Source organism: Microdochium trichocladiopsis (genome assembly GCF_020744255.1).
Source record: "Microdochium trichocladiopsis strain MPI-CAGE-CH-0230 chromosome Unknown B0I36scaffold_1, whole genome shotgun sequence".
Taxonomy (NCBI): domain Eukaryota; kingdom Fungi; phylum Ascomycota; class Sordariomycetes; order Xylariales; family Microdochiaceae; genus Microdochium; species Microdochium trichocladiopsis.
The window spans coordinates 3,656,032-3,677,826 of NW_025763544.1; the positions used below are offsets into that span (position 1 = coordinate 3,656,032).

The 21,795-nt window shown below is 55.6% G+C and overlaps 7 protein-coding genes across 7 annotated transcripts; 4 read left to right on the forward strand and 3 right to left on the reverse strand.

Annotated features, from left to right (window-relative positions):
* Nucleotides 1–1,445: 1,445 nt before the first annotated feature.
* B0I36DRAFT_371269 (ras guanine nucleotide exchange factor domain-containing protein) lies at nt 1,446–4,066 on the reverse strand (the record flags this gene model as incomplete). The annotated part of the gene is made up of 4 exons (XM_046159999.1): nt 1,446–1,535; nt 1,599–3,379; nt 3,480–3,683; nt 3,760–4,066. The coding sequence occupies 4 exons, from the start codon at nt 4,064–4,066 to the stop codon at nt 1,446–1,448; spliced, it is 2,382 nt and encodes a 793-aa protein (XP_046018798.1).
* A 3,049-nt stretch (nt 4,067–7,115) lies between these two features.
* On the forward strand, nt 7,116–8,508 carry B0I36DRAFT_213239 (uncharacterized protein; the record flags this gene model as incomplete). The annotated part of the gene is made up of 2 exons (XM_046148943.1): nt 7,116–7,881; nt 7,952–8,508. Coding segments are annotated over 2 exons (1,323 nt in total), but the record flags the coding sequence as incomplete, so codon positions are not given.
* Nucleotides 8,509–9,060: 552 nt separating this feature from the next.
* Nucleotides 9,061–10,061, reverse strand: B0I36DRAFT_14869 (uncharacterized protein). Its single transcript, XM_046148481.1, has one exon. It carries the CDS (start codon nt 9,887–9,889, stop codon nt 9,215–9,217), a length of 675 nt encoding a protein of 224 aa, XP_046018800.1. The 5' UTR covers nt 9,890–10,061; the 3' UTR covers nt 9,061–9,214.
* Nucleotides 10,062–10,218: 157 nt separating this feature from the next.
* Nucleotides 10,219–11,991, forward strand: B0I36DRAFT_311377 (alpha-soluble NSF attachment protein). Its single transcript, XM_046152367.1, has 4 exons — nt 10,219–10,494; nt 10,572–10,695; nt 10,771–11,077; nt 11,145–11,991. The coding sequence occupies exons 1-4, from the start codon at nt 10,462–10,464 to the stop codon at nt 11,557–11,559; spliced, it is 879 nt and encodes a 292-aa protein (XP_046018801.1). The 5' UTR covers nt 10,219–10,461; the 3' UTR covers nt 11,560–11,991.
* A 98-nt stretch (nt 11,992–12,089) lies between these two features.
* Nucleotides 12,090–16,046, forward strand: B0I36DRAFT_232581 (NUC173 domain-containing protein; the record flags this gene model as incomplete). The annotated part of the gene is made up of 2 exons (XM_046149152.1): nt 12,090–12,152; nt 12,225–16,046. 2 exons carry the CDS (start codon nt 12,090–12,092, stop codon nt 16,044–16,046), a joined length of 3,885 nt encoding a protein of 1,294 aa, XP_046018802.1.
* A 193-nt stretch (nt 16,047–16,239) lies between these two features.
* On the reverse strand, nt 16,240–17,640 carry B0I36DRAFT_311381 (vesicle transport v-SNARE protein). Its single transcript, XM_046152368.1, has 3 exons — nt 17,280–17,640; nt 16,797–17,208; nt 16,240–16,681 (listed from the first exon to the last, which is right to left on the reverse strand). Exons 1-3 carry the CDS (start codon nt 17,457–17,459, stop codon nt 16,662–16,664), a joined length of 612 nt encoding a protein of 203 aa, XP_046018803.1. The 5' UTR covers nt 17,460–17,640; the 3' UTR covers nt 16,240–16,661.
* A 1,365-nt stretch (nt 17,641–19,005) lies between these two features.
* Nucleotides 19,006–21,587, forward strand: B0I36DRAFT_311385 (NAD/FAD-binding-like protein). Its single transcript, XM_046152369.1, has 4 exons — nt 19,006–19,316; nt 19,854–20,050; nt 20,115–20,514; nt 20,571–21,587. Exons 1-4 carry the CDS (start codon nt 19,297–19,299, stop codon nt 21,490–21,492), a joined length of 1,539 nt encoding a protein of 512 aa, XP_046018804.1. The 5' UTR covers nt 19,006–19,296; the 3' UTR covers nt 21,493–21,587.
* The last annotated feature ends 208 nt before the right edge of the window (nt 21,588–21,795 follow it).

Sequence of the window (21,795 nt, forward strand, 5' to 3'; positions counted from 1 at the left end):
CTAGTCGGACACATCTCTTGATCGAGCTCCCAATTCCCTCAAGAGCTTGTCTACACGGCGGTGTTTCCCCTCTCAAGTCTCGCGAGCCCCCCAGGTGCTCTCGCGATATGGAGCAGACCACGACCGGGGGCCGTCAACCAGCAGAATTTCCCCCACCAACCGTGCCCCCCAAGGCGCGGACAGCTACGTCATTATCTTGAGATAGACACGTTCCAGACCGGCCCCCCGGACCAATCCTCAGCCTCCTCCATCACCGATCCCACGTCCGCAATGTCTTACCGCGTTTTTCAGTCTGCACAGAGTTCCTGCGCCATTCGGGTGCTGACCCAGCGACGGTACCTAGCACCAGCCGCAGCCACTAGGAACGCGCCCGCATCAAGTTCAAGAACCATGCAAAGTTCCTGACTGGCCTGGCGCCAACCGAGCCGACGCCATTGTCCTGTCTGCCCAGCAACACCCGCCGCCGCCGCCCCCGGCTCGACGTGCGATCTCCCTTCTGCGTTAAGCTGCATGCATGCATGCAGCCATACATACGACCTCGTGCAAGGTTTCAGACCGCTTGCTCCAATATTTCAAAGCATGGCAGCCACGGTCTACACTTTTTCTAGGCTAGGCAGAACTGATGGTGGAGTGCTGCACTTGAGCTTTGCGAGCAACGGCTCCCAAGTGTCACACTAGCTCCTTTTGTTCCTGTCATGTCATATGTCATTCATCCGTTGCACGCCAGAGTGAACACGACATTCAGTCGGACCTTTTGGTCCCCGCCACCTCTCAGAGCCTGCAGAGCCGCTAGTCTCGGCCATGGGACCAGGCGGTGTCTTGACGCCTCAAAATCTCACAGAGATTCAGAGTGTCCACCACTCTCCTAGGCTCCCCGCTCTGGACTAGAATCAGCGAGCAATGAAACGGGACAATGCAGCTTGTGCAGGGTCTGCTACGGGCCAATCACAGATGAAAACATTCTGGTCAGTCAGGCACGATTGGGTGCAATCTGCAATCCTGATTTGCATGGGTGCCGTCCGCAAAAACAACCATAATGGTATGCATATCTTCATAAGCTGTGTCATGCGATAGAGTCTATACTACTGAGGGTGTATATGGTGAACGCAGGCTATTTCCGGCTGACTATGGTGAGAAGCGGATCATATTATGGCATGTCTCTCTGGAGGGGCAAGGCCCCCCTTCATATGCGTCGTAGCATTGCTGCTCGTAACGGATCTTCTTGTGTCGATTATTTGTTTGAGTGCATGAGAGCGCCTCAAGCTTGTTGCTGAGACTGCTCTGCCGTGTGTCCTTCCGGTGTGATCACCTCCTTACTTACTCATGATGCCCAGGACATCGCTGCCGCACTGCTGTGCAGGGACTTTATTAGCCCGTTCCCATTGCCAGACCAAGCAGGCTAGTGCAGAAATTCTTGAAGAGATTGTGATACGCCTCCTGCCAACTTATTTGGCGAACCAAGGAAACTTCTTCTTCGATGAATCGAGCGCGGCACCTGCAGAGCTTTCAACCTGCATACTACGCTGGTATATTTCCTGTTCATTGTACGCGTTAGTCATCTTCGAGGCGCAGGGTGCACTTCACAAGTCGAAGCTTACCTCCTCATCTGTCGGCATTAGACAGTCCAGGATGAGCTCCCTTGCGGTATCATGCTTGGTCAGATTAGGGTATGGGAAACCCTGGCTCTTCATGATAGGTAGCAGCACTTCGCCCAAAACCTCGAACTTCTTCCAGTTGATCCGGTCACCTTGTGGGCCAACGAAGGTCATGCCACCTTCCTCGGCCGAAACCAGATCCCGTCTATGTAGCGGCATGAATGGAATTCTTGGTAGTGGTGAGTTTTCCCACGCTAACCGGTATGCAAAATGACTCTTCTGCGTACCCATGAGTAGAACGAGTCTCGCAAATCGCTTCTGCACTGCTTCGGAGACCAGCTGCCTTGTCTGCACCAGCCGGTGTACTGCCGCGCCATTGATACCAGCAATGACGGCCGCCAGGCTGTTGTAGTTGTTGAGCTGCCGTAGCTTGAGCGCGATGTTCATGAACTTCTCAAGCATCTGTGCACGATGCTTCGCCTTGTCCCTCATGAGAATAAGGTTAGAAACCCACTGCGCAATGTGGTTGAAATGCGCGATCATGCGGTTGACGTTTCGGGCACTCTTGCACTTTCCCTTTTGTTCTGTGGAAAGGCTCACATGCCGGACAAGGTCCCGTATGCGAATAGACGAGAACATTACCCAGTCGATCTTCGTCAGTTCGTCGGCGATATCGTCGTCGGATGTCTCCATGAGCATATGGTAACGCAGCTTTGTGAGTGGCACGTGATACGTTGGCTCCATTGTCGCAGCCTCCCTTTCGTAGTCCTCAGGAGTGTGGAACTGGAAATGTTGATTCTTGCCAGCAGCATCGGCATCCGTGTAGAGCGACGAGCTTGCAGACGGCCGGCGCTCTGCACCATCGTCCACAGCCAGCGCACCCATGCCGTCCACAACAGACAGGTTGTGAGAAGCCTCCGGACTGATGTATGCCTCATCTCCGTCGTTGGACGGCATCCAGCCGGTCTCATCGTCCTCGAGCACGCTTTGGCTCAGGGTTCGTCTCATCTGCTGTGCTGCCGCTGCAAATATAGGTTCTGTTGAGAGATGCCGGATAAAATCCTCTAGACTTCTCCTCATTCTCGGACGCGCAAAGTCCCCAGGATATGCCGAGACCCACTTCGCCACGACTTCAATGATTCTCAATTGGTTTGAAACCTTGGTCAGGTAGTGAACGGACTTGTCATCTTTGGCTCGGTCCAAACGAGACAGAATAGCCGAGAACAGCATGTTCGGAGTCGAGAATTTGCGATACAGACAATGAAAGACATCCATGAAGTTGCTGTCTGCCCTTGAGAATTTCGGCGCAATCAGTCTATCGACAAGCTCATCGAAGGTCACGCCAGTCTTCTTTGCTGGCTGGTTGAAAACCATCTCGTCATTACGTTGCAGTATCGGAATATCGTCAGAGTATCGTAGTGAATCCGCATCAGAATCCTCGACATCCAAGAAGGAGTTTACATGTCGGGTGCTGTCTAGCCTCACGCCAGGCGAGCGCAGCATGTGAGAGACTGACGGCACGGGAACCTCGTCCACGCTCTCTGTTGACTGGTTTGAGGACTGTGAAGCCAGATATTCGACACGAGGTGATTTTGAAAGGCTGCGATACTCCATGCCTGACGGCAGCGGAATGCCCTTTAACAGTGACATGTCTGAGCTCGCACGACTGTGTCTGCTGTGCTGACTTAATGGACGATTGTTAACAGCTTCAACGGGTGTATCGAGATGAGCCGCAGAAGCAGCTCGGCGGCGCTGCCCTCCAGGTAAATCCGTATTGTCAGGATCTGAACCACCCACTGTTAGCTTCGCACGAACAATGCAGATGCAGTTCAGCTCTGTTGGCTTGGGAGTGCAGGGAGGGAAGTGGCGAGTGAAAAAGCATACCCTGGCGCCCGGCGGAGAGAGCTCGAATTAGAGTAGAAAGTGCGAGTCTCGCACTCTCCGGCTTGTGAGCTGATGTCCCAAAAGTCGCAAGGCAGCTTGGGCATGCAGCTGCAACGGATTCGATCTCCATTTGCCTCTCGTCTTCAGGGCTGTCACACTTAGTGGCAACGAGAACTGTTGGCAGAGATGAATTCACGAGAGCACCTGTGGACGCGGTGTCAGTCAATCCCATGTTCAGAGGGCGTGAGAGCACAATATTTCCTTTCATCGAGCAACGTACTTGAGGTTTGAGGTAGTTCAGCAATGCTGTCGCTGCTGGTGACATCAAAAAGAAGGAGCACCCCGTCAACACGAGGCATGATGGAACCACCAATCTGCTTTGGCCATTTGATCTGCCTCTCCGGGTCAACATCGAAGTATTCGAGGTCCAGCTCGAATAGCAGGACGGCGAACGACATGTTGTCGATCTGAATTCGAGCCGTGGTAGGATGTGGTCCTGGAACACGCGGCAGGGACATTGCCCTCTGAATGAAATGGGACTTGCCCACGCCATTGGAGCCAATTACGGCAATGTTGATTTCCTCCATGTTGTCCGCGGATGGTCTCGCCGGCTAGGTGATCTAGCAAGTGGTTCCTGACACTACCAAGATTGGCGTTTGCTGTTCATAATCCTCAGCGACCGTGTATTCTTCAAGAGCTCTTGCACAGAGAATGCCGATGGCACGAGCTCAAGCTGACATCGCGTTCCAGCTAGCTCAACGTAGTAAGTCGCAAGCAATTCCTCGTTACTTTTGTAGCCTCTGGAATCAAGGTTCTACTCGGTGTCGGCGAAATCAAAGGTTGACACTAGCCCACGTTCGCGTGAGGGATGTCGCCTTAGTATGGCTGAACTTGTGCATGTGCTAATGTGCGAGCCGTCCGAAAATCCTGAGATATTTGATGAGAAGTGTTCTTGAGACACATAGGTCATATGAGCTCAAGATAGGCCGCGTATGTTCGTATGTTCGTTTGTCGCGAACACCAGCACCCAGCTTCAGATGTGAGGTATTCCGCTGTCGTTGCTGGTCTGGCAGAGCCGTCAAAGTATGGACTATATTTGCGCGAGATCCTGGTGATATCTCAGAAGCTGAAATGCTAGGGCTTCGAGTGGATTGAACGGGAGCGGATGATGTCGCAGCGAATTCGGCGGACGTCGTGACGTTGGCGTATCTGGCGCGCACCACCTGGGGAGCTCGGCTGTATTGTTGATAGAGAGAGCAGTAGGTAGAGGAGGCCTTGGTCAGTCGAGAGGCGTGGCGAGGAATGTTTGGCTGGTGGCAGAGTTGGCTAGAGCAGAGCAGAGGCGTCTGGGGAGCGGGAGCGAACTGTCGCAGGTGGAGGTAGCACCGATGAAGCCCACGAGCATGGTCAAAAGAGGGGTCTCAGGGGACTGCAATCGTGGAACGGCGGCGTTGCGAGCTAGGCTCCGGCATGGCGCGTGAGTCCGGTCCAGTCCGGGGCACGTCCAGCATAAGCGGGTCACCACACTGAGCAGTCATTGAGCACGTCCGAACCCATGCCTCAAAGTGGATCCCTAACCCCTGCGCCTGACCAGAGGCACGCTGCAGTGCCCAGTTTGCACTCTTCCACCAACATACTGCTGTTTGGCTCTTATTGGCAATCCTGACAACTCCTCAATCGACTTCAATTGTGAAAACTTGCTGCCGTCAAACATTCCATGCGTATCACTGTGCACGGCGAACGGAATGATGCCTGTGTTTTCAGCTTCATCAACGCCAATCAGCTGAATGGCTGTTTATCAAAGCTTGGCTGGTGCTCGACGTCTACGAAAACATGATGGTGGAAGCACACATGCGGATGCACTTCAACCTAACACCATTATCGAGGTTGCTCGAGGGGCTGAGTAGGATGCACTGGCTGTCCTCGCGCCGCGCAGGGCATTTTGATGCTCAGCATCGGACCTCTCTCAAGTCAAGCCTACTTCAGTGATAAGCAGTACTCATTGAGTCTATTGGCCACCTTCGGACAGGGCACGGTCAGCTACACCAAATCAGAGCCCTGCTTGTTTGCTGAAAACTTTCTTGTTTTTTTTTCTTTCTTTCTTTTTTGTTTTTTTTTTGGAAAAGAGAGCGATATGCCATGGCATCCTGACTGGCACAGACGCGCGGGCAATTTCACCCATTCAGCTGCAACCCAGTGCCATTCGTGGTCTTCTATGGAAATATTCGGCATGCCGTCCCAATGTGAGCTCCGCCTAAATGTATGAAATGTGCCGGACGGAAGCGCGAGAAGCACCATTCAGACATCCCCCATTGGCGGCCGCCTGTGAAAACTGGCCTACGAAGACTCATTGCTTGACCATGCTTACCACTACTTCCAAGTTCGGACGTTGATGCTTCCTGCGGAGTGTCGTGTGAGTGAGGGCAGCTGGGAAAACTAATCTCAAACTGAGCGGGATGAAGAAACCCTCGTGTTACCATGTATGGAAGAGGCGGCCCTTCCCAAGCAGGGACTCGCACGACCGCCCTGCATATATCAAACATCCTGTGCAACAGAACACACATGCACATCAAGAAGAGGGCTCCGCATGGACATTCCGCCTACTATGCTCTCTTTCGCTTTGTTTGGATGTTTTCAAAGATTGCTCATTGCCAGTTTGTACTGGTGGCTCGCCCTTTCCGCAAACAAGAGCACCGCTCCCTCAAAGCAGTTGCCCAGTGGTGGTGCTTCTTTCCTCAGGCCGCCTGCAAGCCGACTGAAAAGCAGCCTTCGGCTGCAGCCCACCACCATGTCCTCTACAACCTCATCATGTGACTCTTCAACCGACGAGGACGTTGTGAGCATGGGACGCACCACCACCAAAGCGACTCCTGTGAAGCGAGTCGAGCTCGACCTCACGTGCGTCTTGAGCTCTGAGCAGCTCATGCATCTGAGCTCGTTGACCAGTGCAATTCTCAACGCCATAGAGGCTCAGACTTGGCAGAGCCTCGATACGCTCGGCCATGGTGTGACGGACAGTTCCGGCATCCAGCCACCAATGGCTATGTGCTTCATGGTTCCCAACCCTCGAAATGATGAGCACAAAGCATCAAACGGCGATGATGAAGTCGGCTCGACAACATCTCAGCAAGTCGTTGGTACGACGCAAGCTGGCATCGGCCCATCTCTCAAGTCCGCTCAACCAGTCGAGCATGCCACATCTAGCTGCTGCAACTCGGAGCAAGAGATACTTGCCGAGTCCGTCCGAGAGTTGCAAAAGGACCTGGCCAGCTACTTCGCCAAGTTTCGAGCTGGTATCGAAAGACGAATTCGAGATATAGTTGTTCGTAACGGAGGCACCCCAGGAGATCCCGGAACTGGCACATTGCTGCGACGTCCTGCAGCTTTCACGAAGCAGCGGTCTGCGCAAGGCAGTTGTAAGTAGGATCACTGGAGCTATGGCTGCTGTCACTACAAACTCACCTCCTTTCTCACGACCCCTTCAGCTTCACATTACTGTATTGTCAAATACACACAGCTGCTCGCTAACTATTAGCAGATCCCAGTGTCACTGAAACCACGCCGCCGTCGTTGCTTGAGCTGTCAGACTATGTGTTGGGGACCGAATATGCAAAACTGTCCTCCTCGAGCCAGTATAAACGCGGCCTCATCCTCCACTGCATGCTTTTATTGGTCCTTGGACTTGAACAGTACGCATCATACTCGAAAGTGTTTCTCGAGCACCTAGCCTCTGCGCTCAAAGTGCCTAAGACCGTACTCGTGGACGATGAGATCAGAATCGCTGCAGGGCTTTCAGAGATTGTCGAGAGCATTCCCGCGGAGGAACTCAACCAAAAGCGACTCGAGGAGTGCACCAAGCCGACCCGAAAATCAAGAGCTGGCAACCTTGATCGATTGGCAGCAGGCCCTACCGCAGCATCCTCCACGCTCGCCCCATGCCTCGCAAAACAAGGTATTGGCAGCATGTTTCTTGGCAGGGCGCGCATTCCGCCAAGCACGGCAGCAGCCTTGCTCGGAAATGTGAATGAGAGCACGGTGGCCGTTGGTACTATCTTTGGCCTGTACGGAGGCCGGCTGGGCGGCAAGGCGATCGATAGTTATGCGAGGGATGTGCAGGACTTTGGCTTGCTTTCCCTGAGGGGAGACACATACTCGGAGCTTCTTGACCCAAAGGACGTTCCTGCTCAACATCGGCGTCTTCGAATGTGTATCGCTGTATCGGGTTGGATCACGGGCGCGACAAGTCCTTTTGGCAATAGCTGGAAGGCAATCGGTGATCGCAACGAGAGCTACACCCTACAATGGGAGATGGACGCTGTCGCCAAAATGGGACTTGCCCTGGAGACAGTCATGAAGAGCAGAGCTTGGAGCCTGGCGCGCAAAGACGCCATCTCTAAGGACGGTTCGTTTTTTGTGTTATTGCCGCTGCTTATCTTGTCATTTTCGAGGCTGACACGTTATACCCTTTACAGTTTTCACATGTCTGAGAGCCTCCTTGTGGCCTGCCAGCCTTATCAAGATCAGCAAGGTCATTGAAAACCCCTGGATCGTCGGGATTGTCCGAGCAGAAAAGGCGGGACAGGTGTTGGCCGAAACATTATTGAACAGAGTACAAGGAGAGAGAGGCGTGAGCCTGGTGGGCTTCAGTCTTGGCGCCCGAGTCATCTACTCCTGTCTCATGTCGCTAGCCGAAAAGCGAGCTTTCGGCCTAGTTCACGATGTCGTCCTCATGGGCTCCCCAATACCGACCGAGATCCGAGTCTGGGCCGCAATCCGGAGTGTTGTCACTGGTCGTGTGATAAATGCTTACTCAAAGGAGGACTTCATCCTCGGGTTCTTGTCTCGAGGCACGAATTGGCAGTATGGAGTTGCCGGTCTCCAAAGCATACAAGGAGTGGCCAATGTCGAAAACATAGATCTCGGTGGTCTCGCAAGCAATCATTTCCGATATCAATGCCTCACGTCTCACATCCTACAGAAGTCAGGTTGGGATGATATGAAGCCTGAGCAAATTGCCTCCGACAAACGGGAGTTCGAGGCACTGCTTGAGTCGGAAAGAATCCTTGATATTGAGCGAGAGGTCGACTTGGACACCGAAGTACGGATGAGTCGTGCAAGCATTGAAGAACGGGAGAAAACCGCTGCTGGCCATCGAAAAGCAGGTCGGGCAGGGCCAAGGAGTAAAGGTCACAGGTCGCGTCGATCAGGACCTTACCATAGCAACGAGAACGGAAGCGTCCCCGAGAGGGAGAAGCCTCAAATTTCTACTCGACTTGACGAAAACCGACCACTCAAGGACGTCCGCGGTGGTGGTTTGCCAGGCAAAAGTCACGGACTCGAGAAGGGAGGTAAGCCTGGACGCTTGAGAGCAAGAGATCTCCCCATCCGCCATGCACAGGGTGGAGGCGCCAAGGTTCATCAAAAGTAGGTCAGTGTCCCCTGCATGCCATACAGCATGGCGGAAAGCGCTGTAATTTCAATGTTTTGCAGCCGTCTTCAGAGCGACAACATCGATGGCCGCGGTCGTATTTCGGACGGCGAATGACCCTTATCTCCAATATCGATGTTTGATCGCAGGCTCCGGTGCTCTCACATAGACGTAGGCGAAAGCACATTTCTACAGCCGTCGAGTTATACATAGCAAACGTATGTAATTAATCCAATATGCCATGAGCTGGGAGTTTGAGACAGGGAGCAGGCGTCGTCACGTCTCGAGCGATCCAGTAGTCTTGACCTTATTGCTTGTCGTTGCAGTTTTCGGTGTCAGAAGCGCCACTGCGCACGACGAAGTATGGCCCCACGGTTTCACTTGCGTTTGCTTGCACATTCCAGTCCTCAACACCAGGTTCCACGGTTGGCGCTCTCTTCCTTCTTGGACGGCGCCCATGACCCACGATATCCTCGTTGCTCAAGGCTTCTTTTAGCTCCTGCAATCCTATGGTCTGCTGCTTGAGTCCCTCGACGGTCTCGTCCCGTATGGATCGTAAAGGTTCAACTCCCGTGGTGTCGACCTGCTGTATTGCACGCACAAAATGCAATTGTGAAGACAACGTCTTGAGCATGTCTTCTTCCTCCGCTGGAGAAGCTGGAGGCGGAAGCGCCGAGAGTCGCAACAGGTGGTGTAGAGTTTTGGAGCTGATCTCGCCGTCATGCAAAGGGTGCGACGAGTCAGACGGGGGCGGCAACAGTGATCTCACCGACCATGTCGGTTTAGAGAGGATTGCGCCAATGGCGCTGTCTCCCCGCTCTGGCAGGGCACTGCTCTTCTTGAAGTTCGAATATGAGAGGTTTCGTTTCGAGTTGCGGTAGCTCGTAGGCGCGAGATGGGGAGAGGCCCTCGGACGCGTCGATCGGCGCAAGGCGAGGCGGCAGAACTGATAGACGCTTGACACCATTGCGGTGTTTTGCATGGGTGCGCTGCCGATATCGACTCGTAGAAGCTGGCGCGATGGGGTGTATATAGAAGATGCCGTTTCGCCAACGCAAGAGATGTCTGGAGTTTCTGGACACCCGGGGAGAAATTCGTCTGGACTAGTGTCTGTTGACAAGTAATGCGAAGTTCGAGGTCCAAGTTGAAGTTCCTGGATGCCCCAGCAGCAAGCAGGCTCCGAGGCTGTCCCCACTTTGCCAGCAAGCAGCGTGCTCACGCAACCCTGGATAGGGCTGGCAGTACTTCTTATGCCACGTTTTCAAGGTGGGCGAGCAAGTACCCCATCCACTTGTTTCAAGTACTGCCTCAGGCTGAAGCTTCTTGTACCCTCCGGGCGGGCTGGCTCAGGTGGTGCAAGTGAGCTGGCTCGCAATTACGTAGGGGCACCAGTGGACGGGCGATAGCTGAGCCACTCACCAACACGTCGCCATCTTCTTTGTAACACCAGGCACCGTCCCGAAGACACCACCTTCCACTTGGACAAGACAACACCAAGTCCTTGTCTCTCTACAACACATTTCGGTCCTCCAACTCCCAGAACCACTGCGCACGATGGCTGGAGATCCCCGTGCGCTGCTCTCCAAGGTGAGGATTACCCCCACCTTTGCCATCCATATCTGCCACGAACCACAATCGTATTCTGACCATACCAACGAAACCAGGCGGACAAGACCATCGCCAGCGCTGGCGGTGGCTTCAGCTTCTTCGGCAACAAGGAGCAGAAGTACCAAGATGCTGCCGACCTCTACATCGAGGCGGCCAACGCCTTTCGCATGCAACATATGAGTATGCCCGCCTCAGATCATGACCGGTAGCATACAGGCAGGCGCAATCAAGACTGACCCTTCCGACCGCGAACAGACCGCGAAGCTGGTATGGCTTTCGAGAAGGCAGCCGCTGTGCAGACAAACAACCTCAAAGAGCCCGATGACGCCGCGAACACATACGTCGACGCCTTCAAGGTCTACCGTAAAGAGAACCCCGAGGATGCGATCCGATGCCTTGACGTGGCTATCAACCAGTACTGCAAGAAGGGCAATTTCCGGCGAGCGGCGCAACACAAGGAGAACATGGGCGAGGTTCTGGAGAACGACATTGGTGACATCAAGAGAGCCCTCGAGGCGTACGAACTGGCCGCTGGCTGGTACGAGGGCGACAACGCCGCAGCGTAAGTCGCATGCTGGATCTCAATTAAGGCCTAGACTTTCTGTGTTTACTCACACAATCGTGCATAGACTTGCGAACAAGCTCTGGCTCAAGGTAGCAGACATTGCTGCACTTGATGAAAACTACCAGAAGGCGATCCAGAACTACGAGAAGGTCGCGAGCGCGGCGATCCAAAACAATCTTATGCGCTTCTCCGTCAAGGACTACTTCCTCAAGGCAGGCATCTGCCACCTCGCGACGGGCGATATGGCCTCGATCAACCGTGCTTTTGAGGTCTACAACGACATGGACCCCACGTTTGGAACTACGCGCGAGGCGTTGCTGCTGCGGGATCTGGCGGCCGCGATCGAGGCGGGTGATCCCGACGGGTTCACAGACAAGCTCTTCCAGTTTGACCAGATGAGCAAGTTGGACAAGTGGAAGACAACACTTCTGCTCAGGATCAAGGGCAAGATCGAGCAACAGGGCGAGGACTTTTCTTAGTTGTCAGTTTGTAGGGAGGTGTCAGGTTGGGAGAGAGAATACATGCGATAGCTTCCTCTAGACACGTTGAGCAGCATGTCACCACGTCGAGCTTATTATTGCCTAACTATAAGTAGATACCATGTCAGACACTGCCCAGGTTCTTCTTGGGCTGCCAAGATCATCCCCGGACAAAGACCTGTGAAGGGAATCCACTGCAATGGGGAGGGAGGCACCACGGAGCAGTGACAAAATCAGTCTCACTGCCTAGAAAGGGCCGTTGGTTGCTGGAATCGCTCCAAGGGTGGTCCTGCTCTCTTTGATCAACCGCACCACGGCATGAGAAACTGCGGGTCCGCCGCTCTCAATAGCCCGAGGCCTCAAGCAGAACGCTTGCGCGCAAGGCGACTTAGTGGGGTGAAGTGCGATAAGATAAGCAAAAAAGTTATGGATAGAGGACCCTCGATTCTGCTGCAAAACAATAGAGAACCTGCCGACTGCTTCCTGTACCCCGTCGTGCAAGCTTTGAAAGTCAGCTCACGACGTTCAAGATGGCTACTTTAGAAGAGAAGCTGGATAAGATTCGGTCGCCGAATCTCCAGAGCCAGCAACAGGTACGATCATCCCGTCTTTGTTTGCCACCAGAGAGAGGTCTGCAGACTGACCATTTCACCGCGAACCCGCAGACCGTCGTCATTTTGAAGGCGGTCGATGAGACCCTCGCCGAAGAAAAAACACAACCCACGTCGACAGCCTACTTTGCGGCCCTTCTCGCCCTGCTTAACCAGTCGATATCGAGCGGTCAAATCAACAAAGACCTCACGCCGTCTGTCGTATATCTGCTCGACGTTGTCACGCCCTTTGCGCCGCAGCCCCTCCTCCGATCAAAATTCACACAGATTCTTACGCTTCTCGCGCCAGTGCTCCTATTGCAGGATGCTGAAGCGCCGCTGCTCAAGCCCTGCATTGGCTGCCTCGAGTCCCTGTTGATTGCTCAGGACTCGGCGGCATGGAAGCTACCTACCAGCGAGATCGGCCCACGCCGGGCTGTCGCCGGATTGTTGCACCTTTCCTTGGACCCTCGGCCGAAGGTGCGGAAGCGGGCGCAAGAGGCGCTGCGCAATGTCCTCAAGAACCCGCCCCCCAGTCCATCGCTAGATCATCCTGCGGCTGATCTGTGTGCGGAGACGGCTATGCGTGGCCTGGTCGACTTGGCGAACAAGTCTGCCGAAGCTCGCAAGCAGAAGAAGAACTCGGGCGGAGAACACGATCCTGCGCTCATTCACGCTCTGCAGCTCGTCAAGACCATTGCCTCCGCCAGCGGCGGCTGGCCAAGCAAGAATATCGAGGCGCTCTGCGAGCTTCTGCTCAGAATTGCCAAGAGCGGCAACGAGCACATGACCATGGCTGTGTTTGACATCTTCGAGATGATCTTCGAGGGCATGGCAGCCAACGAGGTCGCTTCGGCCAAGCTGCCCCGTCTCCTCGAGATCATTTCTGAAATGCGCCCCTCCTCAAACGACACACAGCTTCTGCCTCCCTGGATCGCCATCCTGTCTCGCGGCTACGATGTCTCAGCGCAGATGGAGCCGGAGGACACCTTCCAGAAGCTACCCGAGCTGTTCACCATGATCGCGGGCTTTATGGAGTCATCATCACACAACATTCGTGTATCAGCATCCGAGTGCTTGATCTCATTTATGGCCAACTGTATCCCAGATCAGGTCATTCTTGAGCCTTCGATTTACGACGAGAAGATCCTCGACAAGATCGCCAAGGTTGCAGAGAGCTTCCTGAGCGTCAAGTTTCAGGCTGCATGGATGGAGACCTTCAACGTCCTAGGCGCCATGTTTGACGCTCTGAGGTGGAGGGCGAACCCCATGCTCCTGAATGTTGCCAGGAACGTCGGCGATATCCGTGGCAATGATTCATTCATGGGAAAGAAGGAGGCCGACGAAGTGATCGGCAAAGCTATTCGCGCAATGGGCCCCGAGGCTGTGCTACAAGTCCTGCCGCTCAACCTCAGCAAGCCAGTAAAGGGTGAGCCGGGCAGAGCCTGGATGCTCCCCATCCTCCGCGATTACACCACAAATACCGACCTGCAACACTTCAAGTCTGAATTCGTCCCTCTTAGCCAGGCCATGTTCCAGAGAGTCCTTGACAACGGAGCGGCGGCAAAGACGATGGAAATCAAGATCTACGAGACGCTCGTACACCAAATCTGGTCAGTACTGCCTGGATACTGCGATCTTCCCTTGGATTTGAGCACGGCATTCGATCAATCTTTCGCCGAGATGCTGGCAAACCTGCTCTATCAGCAAGTAGACCTGCGCCTAGACATCTGCCGTGGTCTGAAGACTCTGGTAGAGTCGAACCAGGCAGTTGCCGCCTTGGAAGGCGACGATAACCTCCTCGAGCAGAGCAGGATCTCCCAGAAAGACGCAAAGAAGAACCTTGCCTACCTTGGAGGATTCGCCGGCAACTTGCTTGCTGTTCTGTTCAATGTCTACAGCCAGACCCTGCCCCAATCGAGAGGCCCTATTTTGCAAACCATTAACGCCTACCTGAGCATCACACCGGATGCGGAGCTGGTCGAGACCTTTGACCGTGTCAGCCAGATGCTGTCCGAGTCGTTGACGCAAGCCAGCAACGAAGAAGAAAAGAAGGCCGCGAAGGCCAAGGATTCAGCACCGTCAACAAGTCAGACCCTGATGGACCTGGTCATCACCATGTCGATCTATCTGCCCCGTGAGAGTTTCAGCCCGCTGTTCAACATAGCGGCTCTTATCATTGTCAGAGATGACGATCCGCAGCTGCAGAAGAAGGCTTACAAGCTCATCCCGCGATTGGCCGAATCTGAGACCGGCAAGATCGCACTGCTGGACAGGCACACTGAGCTCCAGGCTCTGCTCTTGTCAAGTGCTGACAAGGTGTCGGTTCCCGCCAGACGTGAGCGTCTTGCTGCTCTTGCGGCACTCGTCCCTTTTATTCCCGACGACGCGTTGCACTTCATTCCGGCCGTCCTTTCCGAGGTGGTCATTTGCTGCAAGGAACATAACGAGCGCGCGAGGATGACTGCTTTCGACCTGCTTGTCTTGATGGGCCAGAGACTAAACGACGCCAAGGGCAACCTCATCGACAACAGCAAAGTACCACACATGTCCGAGGACGCGCCCTCGGTCATCGCCAGCATCGAGGAGTACTTCACAATGGTCAGCGCCGGTCTTGCCGGGAGCACGCCGCACATGATCTCCGCGACAATCACAGCCATCACGCGCATTCTCTATGAGTTCCGCGAGGCTGTGAGCGACGAGGTCCTCAGCGATCTGGTGCAGACCATGGACCTCTTTCTGACTTCGAACAACCGCGAGATTGTCGCGAGTGTCCTCGGTTTCGTCAAGGTGTGCGTCATCAGTCTCCCCGTCGACATGATGCTGCCCAGGCTCCCGTCCATGATCCCCAACCTCATGGTCTGGTCGCACGAGCACAAGGGCCACTTCCGGTCCAAGGTCAAGCACATTCTCGAGAGGCTGGTCCGCCGGTTCGGCTTCGACGCCGTCAACAAGCACTGCCCCGAGGCGGACCGCAAGGTGCTCACCAACATCCGCAAGACCAAGGAGCGCAGCAAGCGGAAGAAGGAGGCGGCCAGGAACGGCGGCGAGGACGGCGAGGACGACGAGCAGGCCGGCGGCAAGCGCCGCAACCGCTTCGAGAGCGAGTACGACGAGGCGCTGTACAGCAGCGACGACTCCGAGGGCTCCGGCGACGACGAGGACGACGAGCACACCCCTCACCGCAAGGCCCAGAAGGGCGGCAGCACATACATCATGGAGGACGAGGACGAGCCCTTGGATCTCCTTGACCGCCGGGCGCTGGCGAGCATCTCGTCGACCAAGCCCGGCAAGCTGCGCAAGTCGGGCCCCGGCGGAAGCAAGACCAAGGCCAAGACGGACCTGGACGGCAAGCTCATCCTGGGCCAGGACAGCGACGAGGATGGCGACGACGCCATGGTCCTCGACACCCCCCGGGAAGGAGGAGAGGAGAGCGGCGTTGGCGCCTATGTCGCTGCTCTGCGCGGCAAGGACGTCGGCCGCAGAGGTCAGCGTGGCCGCCTAAAGTTCTCCAACAGGCGCGGCCGGGGCGGCGATGGCGACGACGAGGACGAGGACGACGGCAACAGCATGGCTGTCGACTCGAAGGACGCGTCGGCCATCAAGTCCCAGCTCGCGAGGAGCCCCAGAGGCGGCAGCAGCGGTCGCGGCGGCGGTGGCGGTTTCCGTGGCGGGCGTGGCAGTGGACCTCCCCGTGGCGGTGGTAGCCGTGGTGGTTTTGGTGGTGGCCGTGGTGGCGGCGGTGGTTTCGGTGGTGGTGGTCGTGGACGTGGGGGCCAGTCTGGCCGCGGAGGCATCTCTGCTGGTCGCCGCGGACTGGGCGAGGACAAGAGGCGGACTTCTGGAGGAGGTCCCGGCGGCAGGGTTGGCAAGCCGCAGTTTGGTTCGAGACGGTAAAGATGCAAAGCAGACTTTGGGCGAGTTTATACCATGACGTAAAAGAAGGACCGAAGGGGGAGAGTGAAAGGGGGGGTTGAGTCCAAATAGAAGAGCTGGTAACTGGCCACACTCCGTTTTCTATACCACTTATATGGGCAGTTTCAGTTTCTTTCATGTGTCGCTTGGAGTTTTACAAATAGATAAAATTGCACGGTTATGATTATGCACGCCATCATCATTCGTAACAGCGCAGGGAGGGCGCACCGGTGACTTATAGCCTTGATACTTGTGTGTGTCTGTCTGTGCTTGAGCTCGTGGTGCTTCATCACATGAGCTTCGTGTCTGTCTACTTGTGAAAGTCTGTATATTTACTCCATCTGGGCTGATTTCGGGGACTAACATGACAAACGACCGCAACGAAAGGGACTGTGTGCAACAAAAATCTTCCGCCACGAAAAAGAAACTTGACTACGCCGCTTAACGCCTTCCTTGGAAATTCGATGATGATGATGATGGGGAAAACATGTCCTGGCCCAAATTAGGCACGGGGATTGATATGAGTGCTTCATTTGAACTTGCTGTAAATGACTGCGAGGATGAGAAGGACGAGAATGGTGATGATGGCAATGGTGATTATCCGATTCGTAGCCATCCTATCAAAACACACCCACACGGCGTCAGCGTGAACAGCTCCTTTAGCAGTAAAGCAAGGTGATATAGGAGTCAAAGGAGAGTGAGTTGGGAGGGGGGGAGGAAAGTCCTACCTACGCGCCATCCCGCGCAACGTCTTGACACTGCGGTCGACATAGCCCTCGCTCTCGTTGAGCATGTCGCTCGTGTGCATGATGCGCTCGCGCTGCTGGTGCAGGTCGGCGAGCGTGTTGGCGCCGATGCTCTCCGTCTCGTTGGCGAGGCGCTGCGACTCGCGCAGGCGCTGAGTGCTGCGGTCCAGGCGGTCCGAGCCGGCCAGCAGCTGCTGCCGCTGCTCGTAGTGCGCATCGTTGCCGCCGGACGGGTTGTCCGTGTACCGGCCGCCGAAGAGCGCGGCGCGGTCGTCGGCGAGGTTGCGCAGCTTGGTCTTGTACTGGTCGACGTCGGTCTCGAAGTTGCGGAAGCGCTGGTTCACCTTGCCGCGCGAGGAGGAAGGGATATTTTGCTTCTCGAGGCGCATTTGGCCGAGCTAGAAAAGAGAAAGAATGGTGTCAGCCTGGGTTGTGCATGTCCACCCTTTGAAAACAGGAGGCAGCGTACCAGTTCGTCGGCCTCCTCGAGGGCGCGCTCGGCCTGGCTGATGGCAGCCTTGCGGGGCTCGCCGTTGAGCTCTGGGATCTGGTCGAGCTTCTGGGTCAGGTCGGCCTGAACAAGCTTGAATTCGGCCTCGTAGCTGCTGAAGAGCTCGGAGCCGGCATCGGTGTCGAGCGGGTTCGCCATGGTTGCGGGTGGCGTGGGCTGCCGTGTAGAAGTGGGCGGCCGGCGCAGAGGTGGATTGCGCTTGTGTGGGATAGGCGACGATTAGGAGCTCGACAGAGGATGCGGCGAGTCGGTCGGTGGTGGTGGTGGTGTTGGTGGTGGTGAATGAGACGAACGGGGAACGGAGGCTGTCGTCGTCGGGGCTGTAAGGATGGGATGCCTGGGCTGAGGCTGGCGTGGGCGGGCCGGCGATGCCACTCAAGCAAGGCAAGGGACATGCAAGTGCACGCTGCACCTGGGCGGGCTCATGCCGCACGCACGCCCGGGCACTACTGTCGCCCTGCCTGCAGGCGGCGGCCCAGCTGGGGTTGCTACGCAGAGCTCGCAGCACAGAGTGCTGTTCAAGGGTGTGTCTAGTTAATTGACAGGAGCAGCGGACCACTCTGCTCGAGCCGATGGCTCTCAGGACTGGCTTCGAATCACTTGCGCAGTGCGGAAGCAGACGTTTCTTCCCGTCATTGTAATGGCGTGGACGACATATGGCTAGCCAGAAATGGCGCTTCAAGTCCATGCCAGTCTCATGGTCACGGTTGCCAACACTTAGGCGAATTGCCAATGAGGCTTTGGACTATCATTACGAGTCATGATCTTGTGCCTGCGTATGCTGAGGCTCTCATGGTCCTGAGGCGACGCAGTACGCAGCGTATGATTGCACATTCGCCATGGAACCAGAGTGAGGTTGCCCTGGAGAGAAAGAGAGAGACAGAGAGCTCGGCGCTGGGATGGTCCGTGCGCATCTCTTTGCACTGTGGCACTCCACCTCCTCGCGACGCCCATAAAATCCTGCACGACCGCTCTGCTGCTTTGGCTTTTCCTCTTCTTTCCCTCTCCATGAAAGTTGAACCACCCCCGGAAGCAGATAATTAGGCTCTGCGTCCTCGATCTCGTCACGGACGCCGAGTTGTATTAGCCGGGCAGACCAACATTGGAGCTTTAAAGAACTGGATATTAGACGGTGCCTCCGGGTGCCGCCCCTGAGTATTTGGTCCCGTTGAGCCTCGACATTTTCTTGCTTCGCCCGTGCCCTTGAATGTGTGGACTACCTACACCGCGCGCTTTGACGCGGCCATCCAGCCAAGGTGGCTGTCGTCGTCGGCCATGGTTGACTGCCGAGTCGTGCTGTGTGCCGTTTCGAGGCTGTCTGTCGCAGCCTCCCTTTGGTGGCGGGCTTGTCCGGCTGGTGTCTCAACAGGGTCCTCGTGGCACCGCAACTCAAATGCGGCTTCGGCCCAGGAACGAGCTCCCTCCATCTCGCGTGCCTGGCGCTTCGGGTCTTTCACAAGTATACGCACGCATTAAGCCGTTCGAGGCCGTTGCCCGTCCACCACCCTGACCTGAGGTGCTCGTGACTCGGCGAGGCTGCTCGGGCACAAAAACGGATGACGAGGGTGGAGCCGGCAGGGGACCTGCTTGGCTTTGCCGAGAAGTTGCCCACCCGCCGCTCTCAACAACCAACAATCCGGGGCTGTCAATGGCGCCTGTCAGTCCAGGAGCTTGCTCAAGTGACCTGCCCCATGGCTCCACGACGCCTGCCTGCTTGCCTCCTCGAGTGACGAGCACATACTTACGTACCTTACACTCCTCTTTCCTTCTGCATCTTTGTCGCCGTCGTCGTCTTCGTAGGAAGAGCACACATCTTTTGTCGTCGTTATCGTTGTTGCTGCATTCTCGAGGCCCCCTCCCGCCTCTCCTCTGTGGTATTTCCACCCTTGCACCAGACCCTCTGTGCTGGATACCGTCTGCACACGCCAGCCACTCGTGCAGCGCCGCAGCCCGCCCGCCGGTGACGTCCTCTCCCATGGCCGACCGAACGCACCTGTAAGTGGCCGCCAGCAGAGCAACTTATGGGCCTCTCTGCAGGCTCCTGCACCACCAGCCATCTCACCGTCACTCCCCTCGCACGAGCCAGGCACACGTTATCTAGACATGCACCTCTCGTTCCTCCTTTCGTCTATGCTTTACAAACAATGGCTAGATGAAGTGGCGGGCTTGCTGTGTGTGGCAGTCCCAAGCCTGCTTGGTGCACACCAAGTGTGCCTTCATGACGCATCACCTGCAACCAGCAACCCTATCCCGCTTTCCTTCCAGCCCGATCTGTCTCACCTTCGCAAACTTCCGCCCGCGGCCCGTCCTGCAGGCCTGTTTCATCATCTTCACATGCCAATCTCCCTGGACGCTCTTGGGTTCTCCATCATGTATAACTGCCCTGGTTGAGGTCATCTCAGCTGCTCCACCGCCTGCCCCCTGTCCCGTTCTTGATATATCCTGCCGGCCAGCAACAGTCTCTTCACGGCTTTCCAAGTCTCCCTACACGTCGTCCCGAATGCCAATGGCCGTGGTTAACGTGATACCCAGGAAGAAGATTGCCATTGTGGGCAGTGGCTCGGCAGGCGTCGCCGCGCTCTGGGCTCTCAACCGCACTCACCACGATGTCTATCTCTACGAGGCCTCTGACCGCCTGGGTGGGCACGTCAACACGGTAGAGTGGAAGCAGGGCAAATTCAGGACTTTGCTCGACACCGGCTTCGTCGTCTTCAACAAGGCTGCATCTCGTTCGTCTTCCTTGGCCTGCTGACCACCACGCCGAGCAGCAGCAGCAGCTAACCTGCGCAACAGCCAATTTCATGAGCTTTCTCAACAAGCTGAGCCTCGGGACAGTACACACTCCTGTAACCTCGAGTGTGTCTAGGGACCGCGGCGCATTCGAATGGGCGGGAGCGGGAGCGGGTTTTAGGGCCATCTTCTCTCAGAGGTTGAACCTACTGTCACTTCGCATGTGGAGGATGCTCTTCGATATAGTGCGGTTCAGCCAGTTTGCGTCGGACCTGCTGAGAGAGGACGATCACCGCAAGGGCAGTGCAAGCTATGACGAGACGATCGGGCAGTATCTGGACCGCGAAGGGTACTCAGACGCCTTCCGCGACGAATATCTGCTGCCCCTCGCGGCCGGTTTGTGGAGTACAAGTCCCGAGAAGTGTGCTTTTGAGCTTCCAGTCGTCATGCTGGTTCGTTACATGTGAGTATCGGTCGCCCGTCAGGCCTACTGTTTCGGCATTCTGACACTGCTGGCAGGTGGAACCATGGCCTCCTCGACGTCTCTGGCAACTCCACTCAATGGGCGACCCTCGAAAACGGCTCGCGATCATATGTGGATGCTGTGCTCAAAGGCTTCCCGCCGAACCACCTGTTCCTGAAAACGGCAGTGAAACACGTCAGCAACACGGATGACGGTCGCGTCAATCTGCACCTGGAAAATGGGCGGACAGACATGTACGATCACGTCATTCTGGCCACGCATGGCGACCAGGCATATCAAATCATCTCGCCCTCGGCTACCGAGGAGGAAAAGTCCATCTTGTCCAGGCTCAAGACGCAGGAGACCATCTGTGTACTTCATGCGGACACATCGCTCATGCCGAAGCGGCGGAGAGCTTGGGCCGCGCTGAACCACTCGACAATGACGTCGCGCTGGTCAAGCAGGGAGATTGAAAAGGTGTCATTGACGTATGACATGAACCAGCTGCAGCGAGTCCCGCGGGAGGCGTTCGGCAATGTATTTGTCACTGTCAATCCGTTGCACGAGCCCAAAGCTGCGTTAGTTCAGGGACGGTGTTCCTATTCGAACCCCGTGTATGACCAGGCGACACTCCGAGCACTCGATCTGTTGCCGAGGATCCAGAACAAGCGCGGAATCAGCTACGTCGGTGCGTGGACTAGACACGGCTTCCACGAGGACGGCTTCACCAGCGGGCTGCACGTGGCCAAGACTCATCTGGGTGCGAGGCTGCCATTTGATCTGATCGACCCGGCATATGTGCGCGGGAGATACCCGCGAATTGGCATCGTGGACTACATCATAAGGATACTCCTTTTGATTGTGCAAGTCTTTGTGATAGACTTGGTGGAGAGAGTGTCACGGAAATATCGGACGACCAAGCCCATGCTGAATGGTCGGGGGAGGCACAAACGAGGTATTAGCGAAAAGCTTGCCTGAACAAAAGCGATAATTATGTTGAATAAGGACCAAGAGAAAGTAGAGGAGCATCTTGACATATTGAATGTGGTTGGATGGTGTATTCTTGTATCTAATTTTTTTTTTTTTTTTTTTTTTGCATCTTGGCATATAGCACTGGAAATGTTGCACAAGCATGGAAGAGCACTCGATTACAAATTTTGAAGCAACCTCGAAGGACGTCTGGTTGCTTGGCGGTGTTGCATCCCTCAATTGGCCTGAGGCTGTTCAGGAACCCCCCCCTGCAACCGTCACTTGTGATGGGCAGGGTCCCGCAAATCCCGG

What these genes read in the sequence shown, in the direction of transcription:
- B0I36DRAFT_311385 (XM_046152369.1), top strand. Translation starts at nt 19,297, where the DNA reads ATGGCCGACCGAACGCACCT. An exon ending in ATGGCCGACCGAACGCACCT is followed by an intron (nt 19,317 to 19,853) that starts GTAAGTGGCCGC and finishes CGTGATACCCAG; the next exon opens with GAAGAAGATTGCCATTGTGG. An exon ending in GTCATGCTGGTTCGTTACAT is followed by an intron (nt 20,515 to 20,570) that starts GTGAGTATCGGT and finishes CACTGCTGGCAG; the next exon opens with GTGGAACCATGGCCTCCTCG.
- B0I36DRAFT_311377 (XM_046152367.1), top strand. Translation starts at nt 10,462, where the DNA reads ATGGCTGGAGATCCCCGTGCGCTGCTCTCCAAG. An exon ending in CTTTCGCATGCAACATATGA is followed by an intron (nt 10,696 to 10,770) that starts GTATGCCCGCCT and finishes GACCGCGAACAG; the next exon opens with ACCGCGAAGCTGGTATGGCT. An exon ending in GAGGGCGACAACGCCGCAGC is followed by an intron (nt 11,078 to 11,144) that starts GTAAGTCGCATG and finishes AATCGTGCATAG; the next exon opens with ACTTGCGAACAAGCTCTGGC.
- B0I36DRAFT_14869 (XM_046148481.1), bottom strand. Translation starts at nt 9,889, where the DNA reads ATGCAAAACACCGCAATGGTGTCAAGCGTCTATCAGTTCTGCCGCCTC.
- B0I36DRAFT_311381 (XM_046152368.1), bottom strand. Translation starts at nt 17,459, where the DNA reads ATGGCGAACCCGCTCGACACCGATGCCGGCTCCGAGCTCTTCAGCAGC. An exon ending in TCGAGGAGGCCGACGAACTG is followed by an intron (nt 17,209 to 17,279) that starts GTACGCTGCCTC and finishes TCTCTTTTCTAG; the next exon opens with CTCGGCCAAATGCGCCTCGA. An exon ending in GACGTTGCGCGGGATGGCGC is followed by an intron (nt 16,682 to 16,796) that starts GTAGGTAGGACT and finishes GTGTTTTGATAG; the next exon opens with GATGGCTACGAATCGGATAA.